Source organism: Haemaphysalis longicornis, unplaced genomic scaffold (assembly GCF_048455015.1).
Source record: "Haemaphysalis longicornis isolate Haplotype H1 unplaced genomic scaffold, Haemaphysalis longicornis Haplotype H1 scaffold_2, whole genome shotgun sequence".
In the NCBI taxonomy this organism is placed as follows: domain Eukaryota; kingdom Metazoa; phylum Arthropoda; class Arachnida; order Ixodida; family Ixodidae; genus Haemaphysalis; species Haemaphysalis longicornis.
The window spans coordinates 64,071,792-64,097,488 of record NW_027526295.1 but is presented as its reverse complement, the minus strand read 5'-3'; the positions used below and the strand labels follow the sequence as shown (position 1 = coordinate 64,097,488).

Here is a 25,697-nt window from a genome sequence, read left to right as displayed (position 1 = left end):
GCAGCGCCGACAAACAAACTACCTGAAAAATAGCGGACGACATTGCACATTAAGCGCAATCTCCTTTCAAAACGCCTGTGCGTGTAGACATCTGGGCATGTTGCTTCGGTGAAGTGACACACTGCATGAGCTATAGCCATTCTTAAGCTGTACCCAAGTATAGTGCTTCTCAGTTCTAAGTAAAAACTCCAATCTCCCCTCGTGGGAACCCCTGTGTAGATGCGACGCATAGGCGGAGTGGCGAAGGGACCGCGTTTTATAGCGCGCATAACGTTGAGGGGACTGCGTAAGCCGGTCCCAGTCGATGACAACTTTGGCGTACTGCCCGAAGGAGAGGAAACCGCGGAAGAGAGAGTACTGCACATGCGCCGGCCCCAGCGCGTCTGCCGCGGCTATGACGCAACGTGCTGCGGCTAGGACGCAACACAATCCAACACAATCCACTTTAATCCAAGTCAAGCCAATCCAATCGAATTTAATCCAATGCCCCTCGCGAGAGAGTGTTCGCTATCGGAGAGGAGAGGGGGTGAGCGGCAGAGAGCGCAGCTGGCGCGGCGAGGAGAATGGGGGAGGGGCGGACAACGCCGACGCCAATGCCGGAGAGACAAGGCGAGTGAATCTGATGCACTGCATCTAAAAACACGGCAGAGGCACAGAGTGTTCACAACAGCACTCTGCCCTGCAAGGAGACCCACCGGTTCCGCAGCAGACGTCCAGCAGGGAACCCTGGGGCCCCGGGTTGAGCAGCTGGCGCACCGCGTCGTACAGGTACGTCGCCACGGGGCTGTTCACCTGCGACACGAGGGCACCGTGCTGCTTGGGCCTCACACTTGGCTGGGGCCCCCCATACGGTTGCGTACCAACATATACTACAGGAAAATCTGTCTGTCTGGTGTGGATGCTGTCATAGCAGCTACCAACATACTTTGCCTGTTTGGCCTGGCTAGCCATATGGCTTCCTCTTAATCGTGAAACAAAAACCGACAAAAAGGGGTAACATCTTTTTCTTTGAAGCTTCTAAAAAATCTCTGACAAAACCTTCTGGGATTCAACCTTTCTATCAATGAGACAACTTTAAATAACCTTCTACAATAACATTGTTTTTATGTACCCACATACCTGCCAACCTGGTGACATGGAAATTCGGAATATCTGCGGACTGGGGGAAGTGGCGGGCAGCACACTAATTTTTAAGTCTAAAAGGATTCACGTTTTTGACACGCGTTCTCCTGTTTTCCGAACCATTTGTGAAAACCGTCAGTGTTGAAGAGTAATGAGCAGCAACTCCATTGGGAAGGGCAGCAAATTCGGATATGTACAATTTTGAGAACACTTGGCAGTGCTTTCGCAGCTTCGAGCCCGGCATTGCACAGCAAAGCAACTACCGTGGTCATACCACGGGTCTTACTGCACAGGACACAGCAGTCATACAAAGAGCGCCATGAACACGGAATTCGTAAACGGCCCGTGAACAACATGCTAGAAGCAGGCTTGCCGAGGTAGCAGTGAGTTCTGGATATGGATGCGTAGCCAACCCCGAGAAGACGACAGAAATCGCAGCTTTGCAGATGGAGATAACAACACTACGTATTGCTTTCTCGTGGTGGTACAGGTACCACAGTGTCTTTAAATAGATGGTTCCATTTTTATCAAAAATTCATATAATTTCAGGCACGATTCGTAAAATCGTAAGACGGGTCAAAATTCGTACATTTTACGAAAAATTCGGAAGAGTTGGCAGGTATGGTACCCACGGGCAACTGTTGAGCCTGTCAGTGAGTCGTGATTCTAAGGACAAGTGGAACGTTCCTACCCAGCATACATGAGGGCATGCCCACTGAAGCGCCCAGACACAAGCGCCAGGTTTTCCTCTATGCGTATTAGTGCGGAACACCACTCCCTTCTTCCCCCACTCAAGATGGAGAGAGAGCCCCCTCCCCCATTCACCCCCTACCCCCCTCACCTGGAAGAAGGACTCGGGGGAGATGCGGAAGCGCAGGCTGCCCAGCTGCTCCTCCAGGTGCGGCTGGCCGTGCAGCAGCTCAAAGGGCGCCTGGGCGTGCGTGCACCGGCTGTGGGGGCTGCACTGGGGCAGTGCAGGGACGTCACTCTTTTTCTCCCCCACCTCTGCCGGTTGTCCCTTTGTTGGCAAGTCGGACAAGGAAGCGAAGGAAGACCTCGCGGACACTTAAGTACTTCTTTTTCAAGTTGTGATACAGAAGCATTTTTAAGGGGCCCCAAAGACAGAACACAACTTTGTTTAATTTGAAAGAGACAGCCTTTGTAACACGCCCCGCCCCATTCTACCCCCAAAAGATGCTTCTTTAACCGAAAGAAATGCAAGAAATATTCAAAGACTTTCAGATTTTGTGCCATAGTGGCGTGATACGGACAGGAGTGACACAATATCGATCAGCACTAGAAACATAGGCATCAGTGTGTTAGTTACACGCTAGCGTTCAAGTGACACGACGGAGTGGAACCAGAGGCCCGCTACGATCGCCCAGTCATGCTTCTTCGTGGTGGCTGAAGCTGGCCACCGCCAATCGCACAAACAAGACTCCGTTACATCACAGAGAAACCACTGCAAAGAAGCTTCCCGTGTTTTTCCTAATATCTCCATTATTCGTTTGAAGGTTGCTACTATAAAGTTGGCATCACTGTTATGAGGACAAGGCAGTCTTTCCAATGAACCAAACACCTCATTTTGACTTCATGGCCCCTCCAGCGTTTAATTCGCCATCACTCACAAATCCCCTTGAGGGCGCACATGCCAATTATGGGTAAGTATGCTGACGTCACAATGAAACGGGAATGGGTGTAACAGCCGTTTCCTTCTTGAGGCAGTTGTCACCGTAATGAGTAGGTGTGCTGTTGTGCCTAGCTTTAAAGTGTGGTCGCCAGAATGTCCAGCCCAATGATGACCCAAGCAACGTCAAACTCACGGTACAGGGGGGATTAAAAGAAATGTGAACAACAGAGCGCACAGCCTCTAACGCATGCTGCCCCGTCTGGCTGCAAAGTCAGTAAACTGCGCACATGTGCACTTTTTTGCGAGTGTATGAGAGTGTGGCCTACATTTATGGCAAATGCTTGATCAAAAAGGTACGCCGGTCATTCATGTTGGGGTGCCTTTTCATGCTGCGTCGCCACTGAGAAGGATGATTGTTGAAGGGCATCACGCTAGCTTCAATCAGCCTACTGCACGTTTGGCCCCCTAATGTAGTAGATAACAGGACGCTCAGTGGCAACAGAGCATAAAAGGACACCTCTATATAGATGATCGGTGTCGATTCTTTATCAAGCATTTTCCCTAACAGTAGGCCAAACTCTCAAACACCCTGAAAGAACTGCGCATGCATGCAGTTTACCGACAAAGCAGCCAGACGGTACGGCATGCGTCGGCTGAGTGCTTCCTTGTTTGTATTTCTTTTAATCCCCCCTCTACATCAAGCTGCGTGTACCGCTTAGCAAAATGTTTCAAGTCAAACCCACAATGCATGTGTATTAGGTCTGCCTTTACTAAGCTAGGGTCATGGACTCCAACTGGTGTTGACTAATACTTCTAATGCGTGCTTGGCTCTCTCTCTGAATCCCATCCAGGCCCAAATTTATTCCAATTTTCTCCACTTTTGTTCTCTTTGTGCCGTCGGCCATTTGAGGAGCCATTCAGCTGTGACAGACACCAATGCCGGGTGCCAGCTTTCCCACTTGATGAATTATAACACCTCCGTGGAATGGCATTCTGTGGGCTTGAGCAACGCTGCCTGTATTAACATTGCCTAACACGTCGCGCACTTTTCAATGGGAAGGGTAGTGATGCTTAGTTCACGCACTCATCTGCTATGTGGCGCGCACCGGCGGACATCCCGCCTTGCATCACTGCTCGTGAGTCGCGAAAGCTGCACCCACTTCTACGACGTGTGTCTATCAGCTTGCCTGTTGGCCTTCAAGAGCCGTTTCGCTCACATCTGAGCCGCGACGGGGCGCTAGTTCTGGGGCGCAATGGGGATCTCATTCCACGTGTCGCTTGCTTCATATTTGCTCAATTTTTCGAAAGATAACTGATGGAGGTGGAACTGAAATAGTGTAAGAACATATTAATTGTCGAGTAGACAAATAGCGAGCAGCAAAACAATATTTTCGGATGGTACAGCCATTATTTGACTGATATTTTTCTCTCTGGAGGATTTAGGTAACAAAAAATTGCGGGCACATTTTTTGTTCAGGCCGCTCACTTCTACCATTACTTTCCAAAAATATCACGTGCTTGTAAATTTCAGAACATTATAGAAAACAAAACGATAAACAGCTGAGGGTCCAGCCACGCTGTCCAGGCGCTTCTACAGTACAGCCCTCAATCTTAAAAGTATGTACCGATGCAGAGAGCAAACAGCGGAGACAAAACTAGGACGAAATGCGGAGTGGACAGAAAGGGGTGCCCCACTCAGAAAATTTCAGGGCCCGTGATTCAAGTAGGTAAGCACGCAAAGCCGGCATCAGCCTGTGGCAGCACAAGTGATGCTGCATCTGTGGCAAAGGCAGTTTTATCAGTGACAGACCAAGACAGACAGGCATGTGAAAAGCAAGAAGGCGTAGGAGTGCTGCCTGGGGAATGCTAAACAAACTGTCAACTATTTTGCATAGTTTCCAAGAAGCGGAGCTGGCCGACGGACATGAAAGCACGCAGGAAGGCTACGGAGCGGGAAAGGGCAACAGGAGAGTGGCTGTTTGGCTCATGCTCGCTCACACGTTAGGCAATGATTATACAGGCGGCGTTGGCTTGAGCCATGACCCTCCACATAACCTGCCCATGCTTGGCGATCCCTCTGCCCCGTAGGCGTACGCACGGTGGTCCCACATGAGAGGGAGCCAGTGCTCCTCACAGCACTGGCCTCTCTCATGTGGATGCTCAAAAAAATCCCATATGTAGCTGTGCAATTGCATTTTCATTTTAAAATGTGGCCGTAGGAAAGGTGCATAATCATTTACACAAAGTGGACAGCTTAGGCACACCTAAAGTTTCACTGGCTAGATTTACCACCTCTTGACTATTTTATCAACACGCAAATTGTTACAAGATCAAGAGGAATATCTGAGCATTGGTGAGTGGCTTCACTCTATGGTTAAAGAAATGAAAAAGAGTAATTTTTCACAAGTTACGTCACAAGTAACCACAAATTTTGCGCCCTTCCCTAGTGGTCAGGGGCCCCCTCCTAAGTGCCCACCTATGCTCTGAACCACATCTGCTTTTGCTTGTTCAGCTTTCTTTTGTTCTCTAGGACGCCCCTCCACCAGCTTGTGGCATATTTCGTCCTCACTTGTCAAGCTCAGTGTTTTTATTGTTGCCTATACTTCAGCCATGCGCAGTCACTCGGTCTGCCGCCATTTTCATTTAATTTCATTTGCCCCCCCCCTCCCCAACAGACACACACACACCTAGCACCTCTAAATTTTCATTTGTTTGATCGGTCCTCCCGCAACCCTAGCTCTTCCCTATTTGGCCAGACAGCCCGCACGCGCTGCAGCTCCCCCTCAAGGCTGAAACATCAGGGTGGCTTTCTTGCACAACATCGCAGCTGTGCAGAGAAGCCAAATATGCCATAAAAGAATAAAAACAGTAAATCCTTTTGAAAAGTGTCCCACAACTTCAAAGTGTGAAGAACAATCAGCTTGATTCTGCCCAATAAATCCACTCTTTTAAAGTTTCCCTCTCACTTTTTTTTTCTCATCTGAGACATTTTCTTTGTCCGAGCTGGTTCAGTGTTTACTCACGACTCACGAGGCATTTTATCTGAGAGAAAGCTTCGTTCATCCCGCCTTGCAACGCCGGTGCACGTTTCGCAGCACTCCGACCCTCAGTGGCACTGGCGGCCAGCGAAGCGGGAGTCAAGTAGTGCTAGTGACTTCCTACGAGAACACAGCACGTGTCCCTAGCATCCCTAGCGTTCAGCGTTGTCATTGTGTGGCTGAGCTTTAAACCGCAGAGTGGAACGACTGAGGCCAGTCGGAGAACCGCAACTGGCAACAAAGGCATTGCAAAGGGGAGGCTGGGTGACTGTCCGTAAGCACCAGCATGGACCCCTGAGCTGAGCCTCTTGGTGGTACCGTATTTTTGCGCATTATAACCTGCACCAAATATACGAAAATTTCAGTGGCAAACAATGGGTGCAGATAATACATGGGTTTTTTTTCTTTAGTGCAGCTTCACGGCAATGCGTGTTGTGCCGTGAAGCCCCACCGCAGTAACGCTGACTAAGCCTTCCATGGCAGCTATTGGCAAAACATACAAGGACAAGGTAGAAAAACCAAGGATTAGCGCACTCTAACAACTGAATTTCATTGATGAATTGCGACTTTTGCCTTGCAGTCAGTGTATTCTACTTGCTAAATATACGCTTTTTCTCTTCACATAGTATGTGATGTGTTTCTTGAGTAGTAGCTTTCATGCAGTCATTCCTGTATCAAATGTGCGGGCAATACACGAGGATTTTTTCTCTTTTCCGGCAAGCTGAAAGTGGGGGTGCGGATTATATGCAGAGGCGGGTTATACATGTGAAAATACGGTACATCCACGACTCCAGCCAGTGATTCAAACAGGCCTCACCAGAGCCCTGGCAAACATAGCTGCATCCCGCAGCTTTTTCGAACAATAGTGGGGTGTTGCAACGTCTTTTCTTCCCAGCGAAGCTGCATACACGACTAGGTTCCGAAGAACCCGTGTCCATCAACAGACTTCAGAGCTGGTGTAACATGCTCTGCAGCTATCCATCTAATGTAGGCACCTTGGAAAAAAAAAATCGTACTGAAATTGGCTGCTAAGACGACTCTATCATTACGCTGAGTGCCATTTACTTCTCGTGATTATTTAGTTCGGAGTGAAGTTCTAAACGTTACAGAATCCCCACCTGCCGTCAAGACATGGGCTTCCACGGGAGGGAAACGGGTCAGCCCCATGTTTGTCTGCTCAAATAAAGCTGCAGTACTTCCACGTTCGATTCAGCTAATATTGGTTAGAAAGTACGCTCACTCACAAATTACGAACAAGCACGTTTTGTTTCATGCACTCCTTTAACTGTGCCCAGCCTCGCTGGCCATCCTTCGTCACAGAGTGGAAGGCCACTGAATTCTTTTCTTTTTTATCTAGTCTTTAGAAAGGAGCAAAAAATCGTCACAAAAAAGAAGCTTAAAGAAGCCATGCAGACCAAATACAAGTTTGTTTTATTCAATAGATTTTGTGTTTTATAGTGCCCTTAGCGTTTGTCCAGAAGCAAACGATGCTTTGCTCCCTGAAAAATTAGTCAGTTTAAGCTAAAATTTTGATTCTTCCGCCAAATCGTGTGTTTTCATGACGTCTGCAAAGATGTCACAAGAGCAGGTGTTCAAGCTGCTGGGAAGCCCCGTTTACCGTCCGTCAACCTAGATGGCGCCACCACCCCGCAACGGGCCGTTTTCTGTCTTTGCTTTGTTTTTGACCTTATTAGTACCTGGCTTGTTTTCGTTAAGGTAGAAAATAATCGTTTTGTAAAACATGGTGTTTGCTCAACAAATATGGTCATGCAAGACGTAAGTCATGTAAGTCGTTTACGCCAATCGGCCAGTGACGTCTGAGACAACCCCTAAGTGCCATTGTGCTATGCAGCTAAAACGAGCATAGTGCACGCAGTACCAACAGCACTATGCATCGGTACGTCTATGTTTATGTGGACTTTCGTAACTTCCACTGTTTATCCCACCATCCTCACTGCTATAAAAAGAATGTGCCCTAAATGCACGCACAACTAGCTCGTTCAGCAAGCTTATAAGCCCTGTCTACTTTGCGCTTGCTTTTTCTGGCTTCAGCCAATCGCAGGGCTGGCGCATACGACATCATAGGTTCTGTTGCGAGAAATGAGCTAGTGGGTCGCACAGCTGTTCCCTTTTTTTCTTATTACAGTGGAATCTCAATGATATGATTCTGCGTGAAACGAATTTCGGGATGATACGAATTTCCGATAAGTTCCGGAGAAATTTCACTGTTTGCAATGGGAAAAATTTTGGTTCTTATGAACCGACCTGCGCGGCCCGGCGGATGATACGAACGAGGCGGCGAGGCACCCAACTGCCGAGCAAGCAAGCGACGGTGACATACGGGCTCATTTCCTTCTCCAGTACAATATGCTGTTGGGCTAGTTGGTTCATTGCTTAAGGAAAATCGAGCCCTACAAACGAGGACAGAAAAAACGAAGAACGACAAAACAGATGCGCTTGTTCCGTCGTTCATCTTCTCGTCGCATCTGTCTCGTCGTTCTTCGTTTTTTCTGTCCTCGTTTGTAGCACTCGATTTTCCTTCTCCAGGAATGGCCGGGCTGTTTTCTGCTCGTGAAAACGTGCCGCGCACTCCACAGGTGCGCTGATGCCGCCGCGAAACCACCCGCACGCTGCACAGGGCGCAGCCAGCCACGGCAACATGGCGGTGGCTTTGGTCGTGAAGTGGTGCGGGGCACTCGAGTGACCGCTTCTAACCAGTCTTTAAAATGCCGCTCATAGCACACACGAAGTTACTTGTGTGGTAAATGAGCTAAGAATGTGAGCGAAAATGGTGCTATAAAACATCATCCGCGCCGCTAGTGAAAGTGCCCATGAAATATCTGCCGGGGAACTAAGCCTAAACATCTCCGGCGGAACCAGCTGGCTATCTCGACCGCTTCAGAACTGCCGCCACAAGGCACACGCCTTCCCATTGGTGCAAGGTTGCGCGTCGACCTAAGCACAGGCGGCCGCGGGCGCGGAATCGCCGACATGGGCATGAAAATATCGCATGTGCAACGCCGACGCACATAAATTGCGTGCAAAAACACTCCTGTAGTGAGCTTGGGCACTGTGAGTGAGGAGATGAAAGTCCAGAAAGGACCGCTCAACGACATGGAGGTAAAAAAAAAAAGCAGAAAAACCTCACAGATTTCTTCACACGAAAGTAAGAGAAGAAATAAACGAGAACATTTTTTTTTTGGTGCTCAATTTTTCAGTCGGTGTTGGTTTGGTCTGTGTTGGTTCACACAAATTTCCTATGAAATTAATATTTTTCGCGGTCCTGCGAGATTCGTATAATTGGGATTTTACTGTTTGTAGCTTATTTGGGCGAAGTTTATGTTAAAAGTGGTGTCCGTATGATTCTAACGAGGCAATCCTTCGAATGAACCAAACTTGTGTTTTGCTTGCATGGCCCGTTTAAAAAGAAAGATTAAACACAAAAAGAAAGGAAAGGGAAGTCCACTCTTGCAGCAGCTCACTGCTGTCTCACCATGCCTGGAAGTAGAGGGAGGAGAGGTTGCAGGCACTCCCTGGGCCGTGGACAAAGTGCTCCAGCAGGCCCGCCTTCTCCCGCGACAGCTCCTCCTGCATCACATCAGAGACAGTCCGTGGGCCACACCCGAATGGACTGTGTTGGCTTCCATTGTACGCTTTTAAGATCACACCCGGCTGTCTCAAGGTTAGAAGGGCTCCCTTGAAAGCCTAGCAGCACAATGTGAAACCACAGAGTGAAGAGCAACAGCTGTGGCCAGGAGGAGGAGTATACTCCGAGTGTTTCTCAACTTCATTGCAACTTCTGTGCTTCAAACAACCGTGCCCCAGAGAACAAACAGTGAATGCAGATTGGGCAAAAAAAGAAGGGAGTGTTCTGTCATGACGGACGCATTGCTGGGGAACTTGAAGTGTGCTTCTTTCAACGCATGCCTCTACGTCTCCATTGCAAATGAGCAGTGAGATCAAGGCACTCCTCCACCCCACATTACAGAAGGGCAGGATTAAATGCCCTCACAAGCATCAAGATGAGCTGACAGAAAGTCATCCGGGGAGGTTCTTTTCAGCATCCGTTTAGTGTTATATGAAGCTGCACTGTGCGTTATTTTGTTCTGGAAATGTTCCTAGCGCAGTCTTGCTCAAGTAGTCAAAAGAGGAGGGAAATGCCAGGCCATTATCCGTGGCAGTCAGGAAAATATCCCCGAATAAAAGCAACTGCCTTACACTCCTTACATCAGAAAAATAACAGCCACTGTTACAAGTCTCGCCAAGTAGCAGCTCACAACACTTACTCCAAAGAAGTAATGGCATTAATTTTTCAATCCTGTAAAGACACTGCAATAGATAGAGTCTAACCAACACAAGTAACTTTTTTTAAATGTAAGCAAGCAAGGCAACACGGCAAAAATTCACAGCTAGATTTTCTCGGACACTGCTTAGTTTACAAATACCAGCAAGGCAAAGAAAAAGCCGCCCAGTAGAGACTTGACTTGGCTTGGCTGAGGTGCCCTCTGCACTTAGTTCGTGAGTGATTACGTGGTTACAATGCAGCTTTTTAGCAAACGCATCAAGCCACACCATTACGGCACAAAGGACCACACAAAGAAAGGAAAAAAAAAAACGTTTGAGCACATGTTCTATGCGACTTATTTCTCGTTTGTGTTGGATGGAATGCTTGCCCACCGGCACACGCATGACGTCAGGTGCATGGCGCGAGGCGCGTGGCAAGAGCGCTTTATTCTTTCCACTCTGCTACACGTGCGGGTGCAGCAGATTGTCCCACAGTTTGCTCTTTGCACTGGGCAATTAAGTTGCAAAAAAATTGACGAAATTCAGCATCAATTGTAGTTCAGAACTTTCGTCTGAACCCTTCCCTCTCTTGGTGGAGAATACTGAGCAACTTTTACGGAAGACGAGGTGTGGAAGTGAACTGGACAAAATTCTAGTGCTTTATCAAACGCGACCTCTTTGGTGTTAGGGAGTGTCGTTAGTTCGCGCCGATCTATACCATGATCGTTGAAACATGGCTCACAATGACAGCAGGTTTGGCATTGGGCATATCTGACCACGTATGGGACCTACACAACTTGCAAGACAGCATTCACACCACAGTTCTGTGTAGGGAGTAATTTACCAGGTAGGGAGACCAGTTCAACTTAGGCTACAACATGCAGCCGGCACGAGAAGTTTTTGCCCAATTCTCTTTTGCGTTCTTTTAAATTGGCTTCCAAGGCTTGTTTCCAGTTTCTACCATGGCAAACTGCGCAGCGAACAGGTATCATGACTGTCTCATTGTTGTTTCCCACATGGAATGACACCAACAGCCCAACCTGCGACAGTTGGTGCACAATAAAGTAGCCGTTTTGTAGCCTCGAGTGACCAATAGAGGCCACTGGGTGACCCACCCATGCTGGTGACCCCCACTCACGGGAGTCAGCTGCTGTGGGTGCATGACGACGATGGCCATGAGGTGGCCCCGGGAGTTGGAGCGCACCACCAGCTGCTTCCAGTGGCCCCGGAACTGGGTCTCGTAGCAGCCCTCCAGGGGAGACCGACGGATGTACTCCTGGAAGGACTGCGCAGGGGGCAGCAAGGGTGGATAGAGGAGGTCAGGGAACGTCAGTGGTCACATCCCTGCCAAGGCATAACAACAGAGCGGCTGCCACAGCCAGCTATGTGGCATGCACTGTACAGAACATTGGCCACGACAACTCCAACCCAAATACTATGCCAGGCTGCACAAGGCCACCATCGTGCAAGGCCTGCAATACGAGCGGGGCCATCTCCCTCTTCCTCCTTGACTGCATCGTGTGCACTCTGAATGAAAGAAACTTTAGGGCCCCTTAGTTGAGGAGGTTACGTGCCTGACACTGTGCATGCTCTACTGTATGCAGGTAAGTAACACCACTGCTGCCACAGTTATGGCTTAACTTTATCAGGAACATCAATTGTACAAGCAAATATGTACTCTTCTTACTGAAATCGCAGTAACACTTTCCCCCTTCCATGAGCTGCCAGGATTGCTTGAGCATAGGTTCAAATACTGAATCTCAAAGAATCGCTATTTAGTGGGTGTTTCCTGAGTGCTTCGGCTTTTTTGTGCTGCTCGTACACCACAAGCAGCACAAAACAGAGCTTGGGAACACTATCCCCAAACTCAGCTCTACCGCTGAGCTTAGCTTCACTTTCCCGCAAAAGAGAAGAGCCCGGCATCAAAACGCACACACCAAAACAATGAGCACCATCAGCCTATGATGCCTCGGTTCGGCCGTAGTACTTATGTTTGTGTTGCAGTTTCGACAAAATTAGTTGCGAGTGCAACACCGTCCTGCCATCCTCCTTCCCTCATGTGCGTGTCTACTATGCTGCACTTCAAGCTGCTCAAACAATACAGGGCCCTGTTTTCGAACAAGAAGAGCCTTTCTTTGGAAGGACTTCAAGCCACAAGCTTTTGTCAGTCAACAGTACGTATGCATGCAATGCTAGCTACAATAAACAGGACCCCAACACCAGCACCTGCACTTTACCACATGCACTACCTGTGTAGGTGGTGCTGCTACTTGTGCGGAAACATTGGCTGGCACGGGATGTGCATGTGTGTGATGCAAGGGCAGCCTGGGCCCACACTGCACTCGTCACGCGGCTGTGACTGCAGGCAGTGTTATTTTGCCTCAATCAAACACCCTCCCCTCCCTAGAGAGGATAATTAATAAGGATGTGGACTTTGATGTAACAGTGTGTGCCACACAATACCTTACACAGAACACCGCACATGTTTGAAGGCCTCAGCTGCACAATGCAGCTCAATTTTAGGGCGCAGCCCTTTGGTGGCCATCTCTGGGCTGAGCCGCGGTGCCGTCGTAACCGAGTGAACGATGACAAGACCGAACAGTAGTGAAAGAAAGCTAAGGAGGAGAGGGTCACGAAATTTGGAGAGGAGGGTGGTTCATGCGGTGGCGCGAGCCAGCGCTCTCCAGAAGTGTGCGGTGGGGGAGGGGAGGGGGCAGTATGCTGTGCCTGCATGAGGCGCTCGACGGTGCAACCCTTGGCGAAAACGGGATAGGGGCATGCGTGTGACGATGGCGCGCGTTCTCTGCCTAAGATGCGCGTCACGGTACCTTCCCGAGACGCACTTCACGCCGCTGACCAGAGGCTAACCACAGCTGCCGTCGAGAGAACCCACGAGTGAGTGCTGCCTCAGCGCACTGCTGCTGCGCCCAAATATCGCATTAGGGAGTATCGTAATCGCCAGCAAATATTCATTGATGAATCAGACACCAATTTCATTAGTTTTTTGCTGCCTGCGTGTGTTCTCGAACACAGTCTCTTTTGCCTCATACAGTAAAACCTCGTTATAACGAAACGGTATATAACGAACTAATGGATATAACGAAGCAATCGTAATTCCCCTAGAAATTCCCATAGATGCCCATGTATTTAAAACCTCGTTTTAACGAAGCTAAAATGTCCTTGCAATGGGTATAACGAACCATTTTTCCCCCAAAACGAGCACTTACTGACCGCTTTGCGACCGACAGATCAATGTCTTATAGCGCGCGACGGTTACGTCTCATTACGGACGAGATAATTGAAAACTCCCGCTCGCAGGGCCGCCGCCAACTCCCGCACGCTAAAATGGCAACAAGCCGCCTGGCAACCCGCACGAACTGGCGCGTCTGCCGGCCTCCCCCTCCGTGCTGAACGCGTGGACCCGCCCGCTCTTCCGCGTCCGGGGGTCCGGGCATGCTCGGGGCGCTGCGCCGACCGCGGTTTTTGGTGTTGCCTGCGATCATTCGAGTGTCAGCAGTGTCAGCTTTTCAATCGGATGACAAATGCGTAAGCAGTGGTGACAGCGACGATCTAGATGCTGCCGTCAATGAGGGTGCCGCAGGCGACCAATCCCTGGCATCGTGGGACGCTCTTCTTCATGCCGGTGTCATCCCCGACTGCGACACCTTCTACACGTACGTCAGTGCCGATGCTGACGCGGTAACGACGGAGGAGCTAACAGAGGAGGAAATTGGACGTGAGGTGACCGGGGTGCCTAATGAGGACTGCGCCGACAGCCCAGAGCCTAATCTCGGCGAGTCCGGCGTACCGACGTCCGCACAAGCGCCGGATGCGGCAGACCTGCTGCGCCGCTTCTTTGGCGCGCATGATGACGGCGAGGATGGAATCGAAATAGCGGCTGCAGCTGAAAAAGCCATCATTCGTCTGAAGAAAACGCGGCAGCAATCCATCAAGTGTTTCTTTTCTGCAAAGTGAGCCGCAACGGCTGATGTGCTGTTTCGATCAGTGAAGAGCCATTTCGTGCGAATAAAGTTCTGATTCTTGCTGTTCTTATTTTTTTTTCGCTGGTTTTTATCCACGCCACGGTCGTTTTTCTCTCGTGGCGGCTGCTGTGAGGTTCGGTGGGGAGTACATCCTCTTTTCTTTGTTAATTAGCGGTAGATAGTATGAATATTTTTATAACGAACTAACGTTTATAACGAAGTAATTACGACTCCCCCTTCAACTTCGTTATAACGAGGTTTTACTGTATAACACACCCATTCAGTAAGGCACTAAACTGCTACTGTTTTCAATCTGTCAGTGGATATCACTCCTGAGTGGAAACCCTAGTAGTAGTTAAACAACACACGATAGGTGCTATTTTTGAGAAGTCATGCTTACCAGCATTTTCACATCTGTCGATGCGTGTTTCAGGTGTAATTCCACTGCGAGTGTGCGTGTGTGTACACGTGTATTGTGCATGTGTGTGTATTGCCACATGTATACCGAGTGTGTAAACGAGCACATTAAAGTAGTCTATGTTCAAAAAAATAACAAATGGGCACCCACCTTGGCGACCTGCTTGTGGCTCTCCTTGCAGACCACAACGTGCTCGGGGCTCACACACACCACACGGTCAAGATCTGCGAGGGAGCACTCTCCTGTCTTTTATATGAGAAGCTGCACAATGCTCCCTCCCCTGCAAAGCCCCAGGGAGCTGAGGCAACTTTTTCAGCCCACCACTTCAGGTTACATTTCAGCCTGCTTAATTAAAGGGGCCATGACAACAAAACACAACTCTGTTCAATTTGAAAGAACTGGCCTTTAGCAAGTCAATCAACTCAACTACAGCCACGGAGGACGTTTCCCTAACTGGGAAAAAAAGACGTGAGAAATACTGAAGAGCTTTCAAAGTTAACACCACAATGACATAATATAGGCACGAGTGATGTAACAGTGTGGGCCAACTCTAGAAACGTCGTTATCGTCCAGTGTGTTCCCTGCCTGCTCACATCCAAGTGATGTGGTCAAGTGTGAACTGCAGGCCCCACTGCAATCGCCCACTCATGTTCCCTGGTGGTGGCTTTGGTGGACGGCCCGCCAATGGCACAAACACAGTTCCGTGACGTCACAGAGAAACAGCTGCAAAGTGGATGGGCAGTCACCACTGCTTCGTGTGCTCTCTTTAACGGGTCAATTACTTGTCTCAAGTTTTTGATAAAACTGGTATCGCTTTTATTGAGACAAGGCAGCCTTTTTAATGAGCTGAACTTGCTTTCTGTCTTCATGGCTCCTTTAGGAATAGCAGTAGCTCCATCGCAGAGAGCACTACTCACCAGCGGGGCTTCCCACCAGGAAGCCGACCGTCTTGGGCTCCCCACGCGGCCCCTGGCGGACGGAGAACTCGTCCTTGTTGCGGTAGCCTTCCACCACGGGCTGCGCAGAGCAGTCACCGTCACTTGTGAGAGTGCAGACAACCAGACATTACTGCCAAGAGAAAAAGTAGCCAGACGCTTCTTAATGCACAGTGTGTTCAGGCCCTGCAATTTAAGTGTCCAGGGCAGAAGTCGTCATGCATGCATACATGTATAACTGCAGGTGGTCGAGGAAGAAAACCTCAAGAGTTCTTTGCTATCAGCAGACACTACTGGCTGTCCTCAGCATCTAGAAAGGAGACGTTGTCTCAGAAAGACGGCTCAAAAAGTATAGCACTTTCCTCTAGGGTAAAACTGTGTGTACCAAGGCAGCAGAAAAGACAGCAACAAGCCCCTAAGCTGCCACGGCCGATAAGTACTTGAACCAAAAAGATGGGCTGCACAATGCAGGTGCGCAGTGCGATAACTAAAAAGCACACACAAAATAAATGAGCATTGACCTGGTTCATAACACCCTGGCCAGCCTTGTGGCTCAGTGGAATGAAGATAGAGTGCAGTTACACGAGGGATGTTGCACAATTTATCAGAAAATGCTGAATTCAAGGCAATTTCAAGGAACTTCCAGGGGATGCCTGCCTTCACCCCCTATCGCACACTGGACTGACCCGAAATGACAAGTACAGTTTCCTGAGGAATCAGCCCTAAATGTCTTGCACATGTCATGAAACACTGAATGTTTCACACAGCTTAAGCACTCGAATGCAGTGTGCACACATCTGCATACCAGGGTCCTATTCATGTTCTTGTTAGATTGCAGTGACTGTTTACACATGACAAAGAAAACACGGGGCATTCACAAGACGCGGAAACAACTGATTTATTCGCACAAAATACTGATGATTATATGAAGGTGGGGTGAGGGTGAAAAGACAAGATCAAAATAAGTTTTTGTTAGTAGGGATGATTTGTTATGCCATGCTGTTTTAATAAGCTCCATGTCCCCCTAGAATAATCCAAAAGCAGGCGCCCTGATGCAATTAGCAGCTTCAGTGTAAGGATGGCGAGCTCTCCCTTTTTGTACTCCCTGTGTTCTCTGCCAGAATGTATACATTATAAAACCAAAGGACACATTTGCATTGTTTGCAGTGGCCATGGGCACTCCCAGGGCTTGCTTGCATGCTCACAACTCTTAATCCTTCATTTTGCCATAGTAACTAGCTGCCTCCTATCTTAGCACTACTGAACAGGTTTCTATGCCAGCATAGAGTGGTGAAGCTCCTGACCCAAGTGCACAAATCCCCACCCCGAAGTACTCTACGCGGACTTGGAGGAGCCCACGGGCCTCAAGCGCACACGTGTTCACAGTAGAGGAATTTCGGAGACCTCACACCGTGTCCTCTAAAACATCTAGTTGGCTGTTCCCCCCCCCCCGCACTTCTCTGTTGAGGTCACCCGGAGGGGGGGGTCGAGAGGTGCACTCCTTACCGATGGCAGCACTGGTCGCAGGGGGCAGGGCAGCCCGTGGGGGTCGGGGGGGAAGGTTGCGTTGGCCTGGCGCAGCCGCTTGCCCAGCTTCTGCAGGCACTTCTGCAGGTCCTCGTACTTGAACTGCACACACCAAGAGGTCAACGGTCAATGGTCAAGACAAGCAACACTCATGCCCTGCATGCCGACTCGTGGAATCGATCCAGTGGAACAGGAAATTCAAATTTTGGGGGTTTAACGCGCCAAAGCTACACCTGGGCTACGAGGCATGCCGTAGTGGAGGCCTCCGGATTAATCTGCACCCCCAGGGGATGTTTCACGTGCGCTGAAATGTGGACACACGGGCGTTCTCGCTTCTCGCCCCCATCTGAAAAGAAGCAACACCTGCGGCTGGGATGAAACCTGCATCCTTGGACTCTGCGGCACAACACTTGGCAACCGTGCCGGGTCCACAGAAACAAAAGGTACAACTTTCGGCACAAGGCAATGGAGACGACTTTCCCTTGACTCCCTGGCACAGGGACGGCTTCCTGTCCACCCACTCCCCTGGCTTGCCCCTTCACGACACCTCATTACGCTGAGAGGGGTCTTTTTAGCTGCTCTGGTGTCAGGTAATATGCCCCACACCCACACGAACCACAGAAAAAAAAACAAACATGGGAGTGTAAATATTGAGAATTTCGAAAAGATCACAAATAGTGCGTGCTACTCGAATGGGCTTGAAGCAAATTTTTTACCAGTCAAAGTGTTTGATTTGTAGTTTGCTGTTTTTTTGAAAATTCAAAATTCAGAAGTACATTAAAGAAACAAAAGTCGGCTTTGCTGCATTACAAGCATGTCTTTAAAGGGGCATGCAGACAAAATACAAGTCTGGTTCATTCAAAAGATTGCCTCGTTAGAACCATACTGACACCACGTTTAACGTAAACTTTCCTCAAATAAGCTACATAATTAGGAAAAAAGGGAATGGCCATGTGACCCACTAGCTCATTTCCCGCAACAAAACCTACGATGTCATATGTGCACAGCTGCGCGATTGGCTGAGGCAGGCAAAAGCAAATGCGAATTAGGCAGGGTTTACAAGCTTGCCGAATGAGCTAGTTGCGCTTAAATTTGGGGCACATTCATTTTATAGCAGTAAGAATGGTGGGGTAAACAGTGGAGGTTACGAAAGTACACATAAACATAGAAGTACTGATGCGCACTGCTGTGGGTACTGCGCACACTATGCTTGGTTTAGCTGCGCAGCACGACGGCGTATTAAGGTTTCCTCAGACGACATTGGCCAATTGGTGTAAGCGACGGTGTCTTACGTGACCATATTTGTCGAGCAAACACCATGTTTTATGAAACGATTATTTTCTACCTTAACGAAAACAAAAAATACGGTCAAAAACAAAGCACAGGCAGAAAGCAGCCTGCGGCGGTATGGTGGCGCCATCTAGGTTGACTGACGGTAAACAAGGCTCCAAAGCAGCTTGAAGGCCTGTTTTTCTGTTTTTGTAGGCGTCATGAAAATTTAGCAGGAGAATCAAAATTTTAACTTACATTGATTAATTTCTCAGTGAATAAAGCGTCGTTCGCTGCCGGACAAGCACTGGGGGGCACTATAATACCCAAAATATCTCAAATATAACAAACTTGCATTTTGTTTGCATGACCCCTTTAAAGGGACACTAAAGTGTAGAAGCAAGTTTGCCTATATTGGAGGATTAGGGTGCTGTGAGTACAAGTATGCCACTCGAAGCGGCAGCAGTGTCTTATTAACACAGAAAATGCCAAAAGTGTAAAAGCAGGTGTCGACGCCTCGTCCACTTTCCCGCACTACAGTTTGTGACATCACAAGCCGCGAATGGGATTGGTTGATCCTGCCCAAGCATTTTTCTAAAACAAACGCAGGGGCATCCCGGATGTGCAAAAGTAAAATAAATGTATTCTGGAACTTTCGATGGTCATGCATTTTTGAAAAGACGCAAACCACAGTAAGCCCGCACAATAAGATATGACGCCAGAGCCCAGCCACTAGTCTGTGTTTCAGTTTTTATTTCACCAAACTGTTTCACTTTATGTGGGAACACAGTCAAAATATACATGCAATGTGTGTGAATGCGAGAGCCCACCACACCTACTGATCACTTGTGCATGTACCATACTTTTGCGCGTATGTATAACCCGCACCCCTGCATATAACCCACACTCTTACATTCCATCAAAAAATAAAAAAAAAATCCCCGCATATTTCCTGCACATTTTATACACAAAAGAAAAGATGAACCAAGCTACTACTCAAACAACCTTACACATTTGTTTATGCAAAAGAATCTACGTAGCTGACTACGTAACTAGACGACTTGCTGCATACATTTTTTCAGGTTGGTATATTGCTGTGCTGTGTGTGCAAAATAAGCAGTGTCAATGGGATAACAGTGGCTTAGTCGCTATTACTGCTGTCGGGGCATCACGGCCAAACGTGAATTGTGGTGAAGCTGCACCAAAGGAAATACCTCGCACATAATCCGCACCTCTACTTCACCCCTGATATTTTTGCATTTTTGGCGCGGGTCATACGCGCGAAAATACAGCATTCATGAAAAAACAGCCAGCAGCAAAAATGGGTAATAATGGAGCGATTGACCATAGAGAGGTGGACAGAAAATTATCCGATCAACTGCAAACATACTTTCAACAGCTGCTCCCAGGTGACGCCACATCCTGCATGCGCATGAGAAATCTTCGCCTACATCACCATTCCTCGGCAATAAAGAGTGGGAACTTGGTGGCCGATTTTGCTGTATGCTGCCACGGCAAGATGGCAATAAACGGACCTTTCCTGATAAGGCACTACAAACATGAACACCTATGAGGGAAGGCTTTCAGGCAGATGCACAAATCAAGTAATACTGGACTTGGCTGGCTCTGGCTGCTATGCAGCATGCTCACAAACGTCCAGAAACAATAGAAGGGAAACAGGCCAGCTCTAACTATTTATTTCTCAGCAAACAAGACAAGATTGGTTATGGAAAAAAAGCTGAGAGGGCTACGGTATGTGTGAACTTTCAGTTGAAACAAAAAATTGTCCAGCTTTTAGTGTCCCTTAAGCTTCGCCGCACAGACCACACTTTTAGGTTGACTTCTCCGCACTGTGGCACAGCTGTGCTGGAAAGCCTACCTCATGTGAGCCTTGCACGGACCAGGCACGTGCCATAACTCTGGTGTGCATTACCTAAGGTACGTAACACGGCATTTGAGCATACAATTCGCAACGAAAAAAAGTTTGTGTTTATTTGTAGCATGAGTGAGGTTTCATGAGTCAGCGCCCATTCACTATGCTTACAACAAGATGCCAGCAGCTACAATACTCAGCAAGTGGCATCCTTTTTTTACTACAACATCCACACAGTTTTTTATTACACTGCTTTGCCAACTTGTCACAAGGCTCGTTTTTGGAACGACATTTTACCAGCAGGGTTCTTCTCCAATCAGCAAAGGTGCTCAGTCATTTCATTACAATTTCTACTTCTGCGAAGTCAGTGTGGCCACATTCGACCCACAGTACTGACGTCTTGAGGAATTCTTATTTTTCCAGTCTGTCCTAAAAAAGTGTTCACACATGCACGCAATTAGGGTAAGACATTTACATCTAGAAAAAGAGAATGTCCCTGAGATCAGACAATCGCAACATATGACACCCAACCAGGGCCACTCACCAAAAGCTGCTTTTTGTAGGGGTACTTCCAGAGTGGTGTCACCACCATGGCCAACCTGCAACAACACGGGCGCAACAATGTCAGGGCACTCGCGAGTCGCAACACATCGCTCAGGACAACTTCTCGGGCTGTCGACACAATAGCTGGACAGAATTTTGTTGTTGCCATAAGTAAGTTGTTAGTCTTTGCTTAAGCATTTGAGTAGATAAGCCAGCCAGTGTTTTTTTTTTTTTTTTTTTTCAAGGCCTACTTGGAGTTGCACAGAAATCTTCATATGCCTCTCATCGCTCAGACTACACAGCTCGCACTAAAGGAGGGACATGGCTCTTAAAACAATTTCTTCTAATTTTTAAGTAAATTCTGTGAAACTTGTCAGCCTTGCTGGTTTTTTTTCAACTGATTTCAAATATGCCACTATTTCTTGAGTCAGTCAATTAGTTTCCAAGATAGAGATAATTAGCCATTTTTGGAGGAACAATAGACAAAACAGTGTCAGCCATAAAACTGTAATCTTTATATTTTTCAATACCATCAACCCTGGTGAGTGCAATAAGAGAATCGGTTTTTTTTTTTTTGATGCACCGCTTGTAACTAATTTTACAGCTCATTAAACTTTGGTGTTTGAAATGAACATTCAAAATGGTTCCTTGCCACTGGTGCCACTAAGGCTTAATTAAGGAGCTGTGAAATTAGTTCCAAGCGGTGTATCAAAAAACTGATTCTCTTATTGCACGCACCAGGATTCATAGCATTGGAAAATATGAAGATTACAGTTTCATGGCTGACACTGTTTTGTCTATTGTGCCTCCAAAAATGGCTAATTATCTCTAACTATCTTGGTAACTAATTCACTGACTCAAAAAATAATTGCATATTTGAAATCAGTGGGAAACAAGCAGTAAGGCTGACAAGTTTCATAGACCTTACTTTTAACAATTAAAGGGAGCTGTTTTAAGAGCAGTGCACCCATAAAAACCCCATGTTCAATTGTTTGCATGCCGGTGTTGTGCTATGATAGTACGTACGTTCCTGATAATTGTGACACGTACACAGGAGGGCCCCAAGGTCCAACTTTCTGATTTATATTAGTGATACTCTGTGTTGAACCCAATCACCATTTCAGATGTTTCTTTTAGAAGACAACTGTGTCGTGTCTATAATCCCAAATGAGACCTACAATGCTGCAAGTTATTTATGCACAATACGACGTATGGGGCGCAAGACTTAAAGCATTTAAAACCAACTGCATCATATCTACCCAAAAGAAACGCTGAATTTTACGCCAGGCTAGGTACTGAGCCACAGAACTTTCAGCTAACCTAAGTTTTACTCACTTAGTTAGAAAGACCTTTATAAATTATAGCAAAGTTGTTTTTGATCCATCCCTGACATCAGTCCTCTGTTCACATTCATTTCTTATTGAAATAAATTGCCAGCCAGTGCTGTGAATTTGTAAAACTTCAAACTTGTCTGTAAACTGTTCACAAAAACATTGTTTCGTCAGAAAATGCACTCACGTAGAGTGAAAAAGTATTTTGGGGGGTACGTATTCTTGTTGGCTTGTTTATTAATAACAAGGTTCATTTTCACACATCATGCACTTCATTTCTCTCAAAAACAAGCCAACTTTTTTTTTTTTAAATAACAAGCCACCAGAACCATGTTTTGCTTCGCACATGTACAATTATGTCTTGCTTATCTTCTTTGTTGTCGTTGTTGTTGTGCATACATTAACGGTTCTTGCTCTTGATTTGTGTCAGTGATTTGTTCTGAACTGTAATTGTTATTTTCATGTGTTCAGTATTAACTGCTTTCTTTGCCTATGATATACAGGGTGTTGCGACGATAACTGGGACACTAAAAAGATTTCCTGAGCGAACCGCTGCTCTGTTCGCGCTCAAACTTGCCACAAAGGTCGCATTTTGTGGTCTATTTTGTTTGATACAGGGAACAACGATGGTACTTACCTGTTTATCCTGAAAATAAATAAAAACGATTTTCGCCTATGGGAAAATGGCGGCTGATTTGGACGTGCGAGCCAGCGCAAGTTGATGTTGGAACGACGGAACCACCTGCAGAGTGAAACGCATGTTGGGATTCACGTACGGAGCCAAATGGTGCAGCAGACGATCAGAAAATGCACCTAGAAATGAGCTAGCAGATGATCAGAAAAACCGGTTTTCGGGCTCGCACGTCCAAATCGCCACCATTTTCCTATAGGCGAAAATCGTTTTTATTTATTTTCAGGATAAACAGGTAAGTACCGTCGTTGTTCTCGGTGTCAAACAAAATAGACCACAAAATGCCACCTTCGTGTGAAGTTTGAGCACGAACAGAGTGGCGGTTCGCTCAGGGAAAAAATTTAAAGTGTTCCGGTTACCATCGCAACACACTGTATATGTACTTCTTCCCGCCCACTGTAATGCCAAACTGGCGCTGTGGGTACCATGATAAATAAATAAATAAACTTAATTTTTTTTAAATTGCGTTAAGTATGCTATGCGTGTTAATTCATGTAAACACACTTGTAAGCTCTCATGAAGGGCCACAATATGCACGAGCGAAATCAAATAGAATGCATAACTGAGTGCAAACCCCAGAGAAGCAAACTTGACTCCCCAAATTTCTAAAAGAAAAAAAAAAAAGAATTTGCCTTTTTCTGGGGCACGAACCCGACGCCACAACATATCAAAGGCAATCGCTCTTCCAAATGAGCTACCACGAGGGCTGGTCAGTGGCAAAGCTGATCAATCCGCAGACCAATTTATTGCCCCTATACAACATTAACATTTATATTTTCATCCCATTACATGGAAACTCTTCTTTCCCTGTTCTGTGCTCCGTAAGCTTCAAGCTGCACTCTGCCCAACCATGGAAGACTATCAGGTAGCCTGCTACCAAGCTCTACTCGTGAGAAGCGAGACTCGCGGTTGCACCCTAGATTGAGACCACTCATATGGTAAACTTTCAATGATGCCAGCTTCAGCCGATGTACAGGATGGCCGACGAAAGCCTTTTACAGTCCCATAAAACATTCCACTGGGGCCAGAATTCCCAATTATGTCGGCACCAAGGAATCCTTGAGGCCACCGATAAGCTGTCGAGCAATCTGCAAGGTGCTGCAACGTGACTCAATAATAACATCACTCAGAAACCTGACTGAACTGCCGGTACACTGAAAGGCTTCCACAAAAGAAGAGAAAGCTTGCTTTGCTTGCAGCAGTGGGTTATGCGGGGCTTCACCTCCCTTACGGCCACTCCCACATCTGTTACTGCATCCAACTTCACGAGTTTTCTCTGTTAGAAGCACAGCACTCTCCATTAGTTTCACGAGAAACCTGCTCAAGAACGGTGCAACTGGAAAGCGGAATGCCTTGACAGAGGAATTCGGGGATACAGGAGGGGGCCTGAGGAGCATGGGTGTTTCTGGGAACACATTCAAAGAACCCGTGCACGAAGACAAGAGAGAGCAGAGTAGCAATCTGGCTTGTTTTCCACTACCACCTGAGAGTGGGTTCATAACTTTTTATAAATGCCCATTAGAGATGGCATGGGAACATTGTCGCAGCATGTCAAAGCACAGGGGTACAGGCCGGGTAACACCCAGGGCCCTCCTTATTGCAGAAACAGAGAAATATTCCGCTCGGTGCTTTTTCCAAGAACATTACTGTTTCACCTTTCTTGTTGACAGCGCTTAACGTCTAACGACACTGGCAATGGTGGCCGACACTCAGTTTCCACGAATGAGGCTCAAGATTTCTTTTTTTTTTTCTCGATAAGTTCGACAACTTTGCACCGGTTGCTAAGTACTCTTATTCATCATTTTGGACTGCTCAGAACTGCACCAGCGAGGCTTTGTATTTCGTTTGCCCATAGAATTTCCATTGCGAGTGCAGTTTTGGAGTGCCCGAGAACTGCTCGAAACTGCTCTGGGCAAGCAAATGATACAAGGTGAGAACACCGCTCCACGTTTCCTACGGCAGAATCCGCCCCTGGTGGAGGCAGACGTACCAGTCACAATGAAGAAAGCTTGAACAACCAATCAGAAGGCGGTGCCGGCAAAATATCCGTGTCGGCTAACATGCCGGCTGCCCGCAATATATCTACTTCCCGTAGGCTCTTGTATAACGCGGTTATACAGGAGGCAAGGCACTTCCGATAAAAAGAGACCAGTAGAAAGCACTAGTTCATTTGACTGCAACCTTTCTTAAGTAATTTTTCGCGCGTTAAACAGCGCAGCTGTGTGTCGGCGATCCCCAGTGCCCTCTGTGTCTCACTTTTCGTATTTGTTGTCGTCGTCGACGCGGTACTTCTCGCGCAGCTTCAGACGGCGGGCCTCCGCCTTCTCGCGCTCGTCGTCGACCCTTCGGGGCGGCTGGTCCTGCTTTGCAGCCGGCTCGCGGGGAGGCACCGAGGCGGCAGGGGCGGCAGTGTCCTCGATTACGGGAACAACTCTGCAGAAACATGGAAAAAGCATCTCAGCGCGTGCCAGCGCCTTGCCGCACTCGCGCTCACCTGCGGACTGCCGCGCGAAGCCAGCGCACGGTGGTCCGCGCGTGCGTCCCTACGAACGAACGCTGCGCAGATTTCAACATGGCCAGCTCGTGCAAAGCACTCATACTAGCCGACCAAACCACAGACGAAACCGGGGTCAACACACAACCTACAGCACTGTTTTAAGAACCATAACGGCAAAGATGTTACAGCAAAAGTTCCGAAAACACGCCGGGACGCGGATGCATTGCGGAAAGCACATGGACTACGGGATGATGATGATAATGGAACAATTTTTTGGTCAATATCGGCTAGGGTAAGTCTCGTGCCCCGCGTGGGGTACGAGATCTAGCCCCCTCGCGGTGGCTCCTGCCCCGCAGAAGTGACGTCAAACTAAACTAGTCACGTGACTTCCTGTGACGTCACTATTTTTTTTTTTTTTTTTTGCACCGTCGAGGTTGTTGCCGTTGTTTGACAGCGTGTGCGCGCATTGTGGGATTCCGGCCGTGGCTCCAACCGCAAGCCTGCGCAACGTTACGTCCTTATCGCCTTGCACAGCGGCTGACTCGCGGCGCTTTTT

The 25,697-nt window shown here is 47.8% G+C and overlaps 1 protein-coding gene across 1 annotated transcript in view; it reads right to left on the bottom strand.

The window, feature by feature from the left end:
- Window positions 1-25,403, bottom strand: part of LOC144168929 (tRNA (uracil-5-)-methyltransferase homolog B-like) — a 45,577-nt gene extending 20,174 nt beyond the window's left edge. The window contains exons 1-10 of the mRNA XM_077697925.1: window positions 25,139-25,403; window positions 24,901-25,077; window positions 20,624-20,678; window positions 16,917-17,039; window positions 15,393-15,492; window positions 14,626-14,699; window positions 11,213-11,359; window positions 9,284-9,378; window positions 1,964-2,081; window positions 696-792 (exon numbers count right to left, since the gene is read on the bottom strand). Of these exons, the coding sequence (XP_077554051.1) occupies window positions 696-792; window positions 1,964-2,081; window positions 9,284-9,378; window positions 11,213-11,359; window positions 14,626-14,699; window positions 15,393-15,492; window positions 16,917-17,039; window positions 20,624-20,678; window positions 24,901-25,077; window positions 25,139-25,242 (1,090 nt within the window). The 5' untranslated portion in view covers window positions 25,243-25,403. The remainder of the gene's footprint in view (window positions 1-695; window positions 793-1,963; window positions 2,082-9,283; window positions 9,379-11,212; window positions 11,360-14,625; window positions 14,700-15,392; window positions 15,493-16,916; window positions 17,040-20,623; window positions 20,679-24,900; window positions 25,078-25,138) is intronic.
- Between the last annotated feature and the right edge of the window lie 294 nt (window positions 25,404-25,697).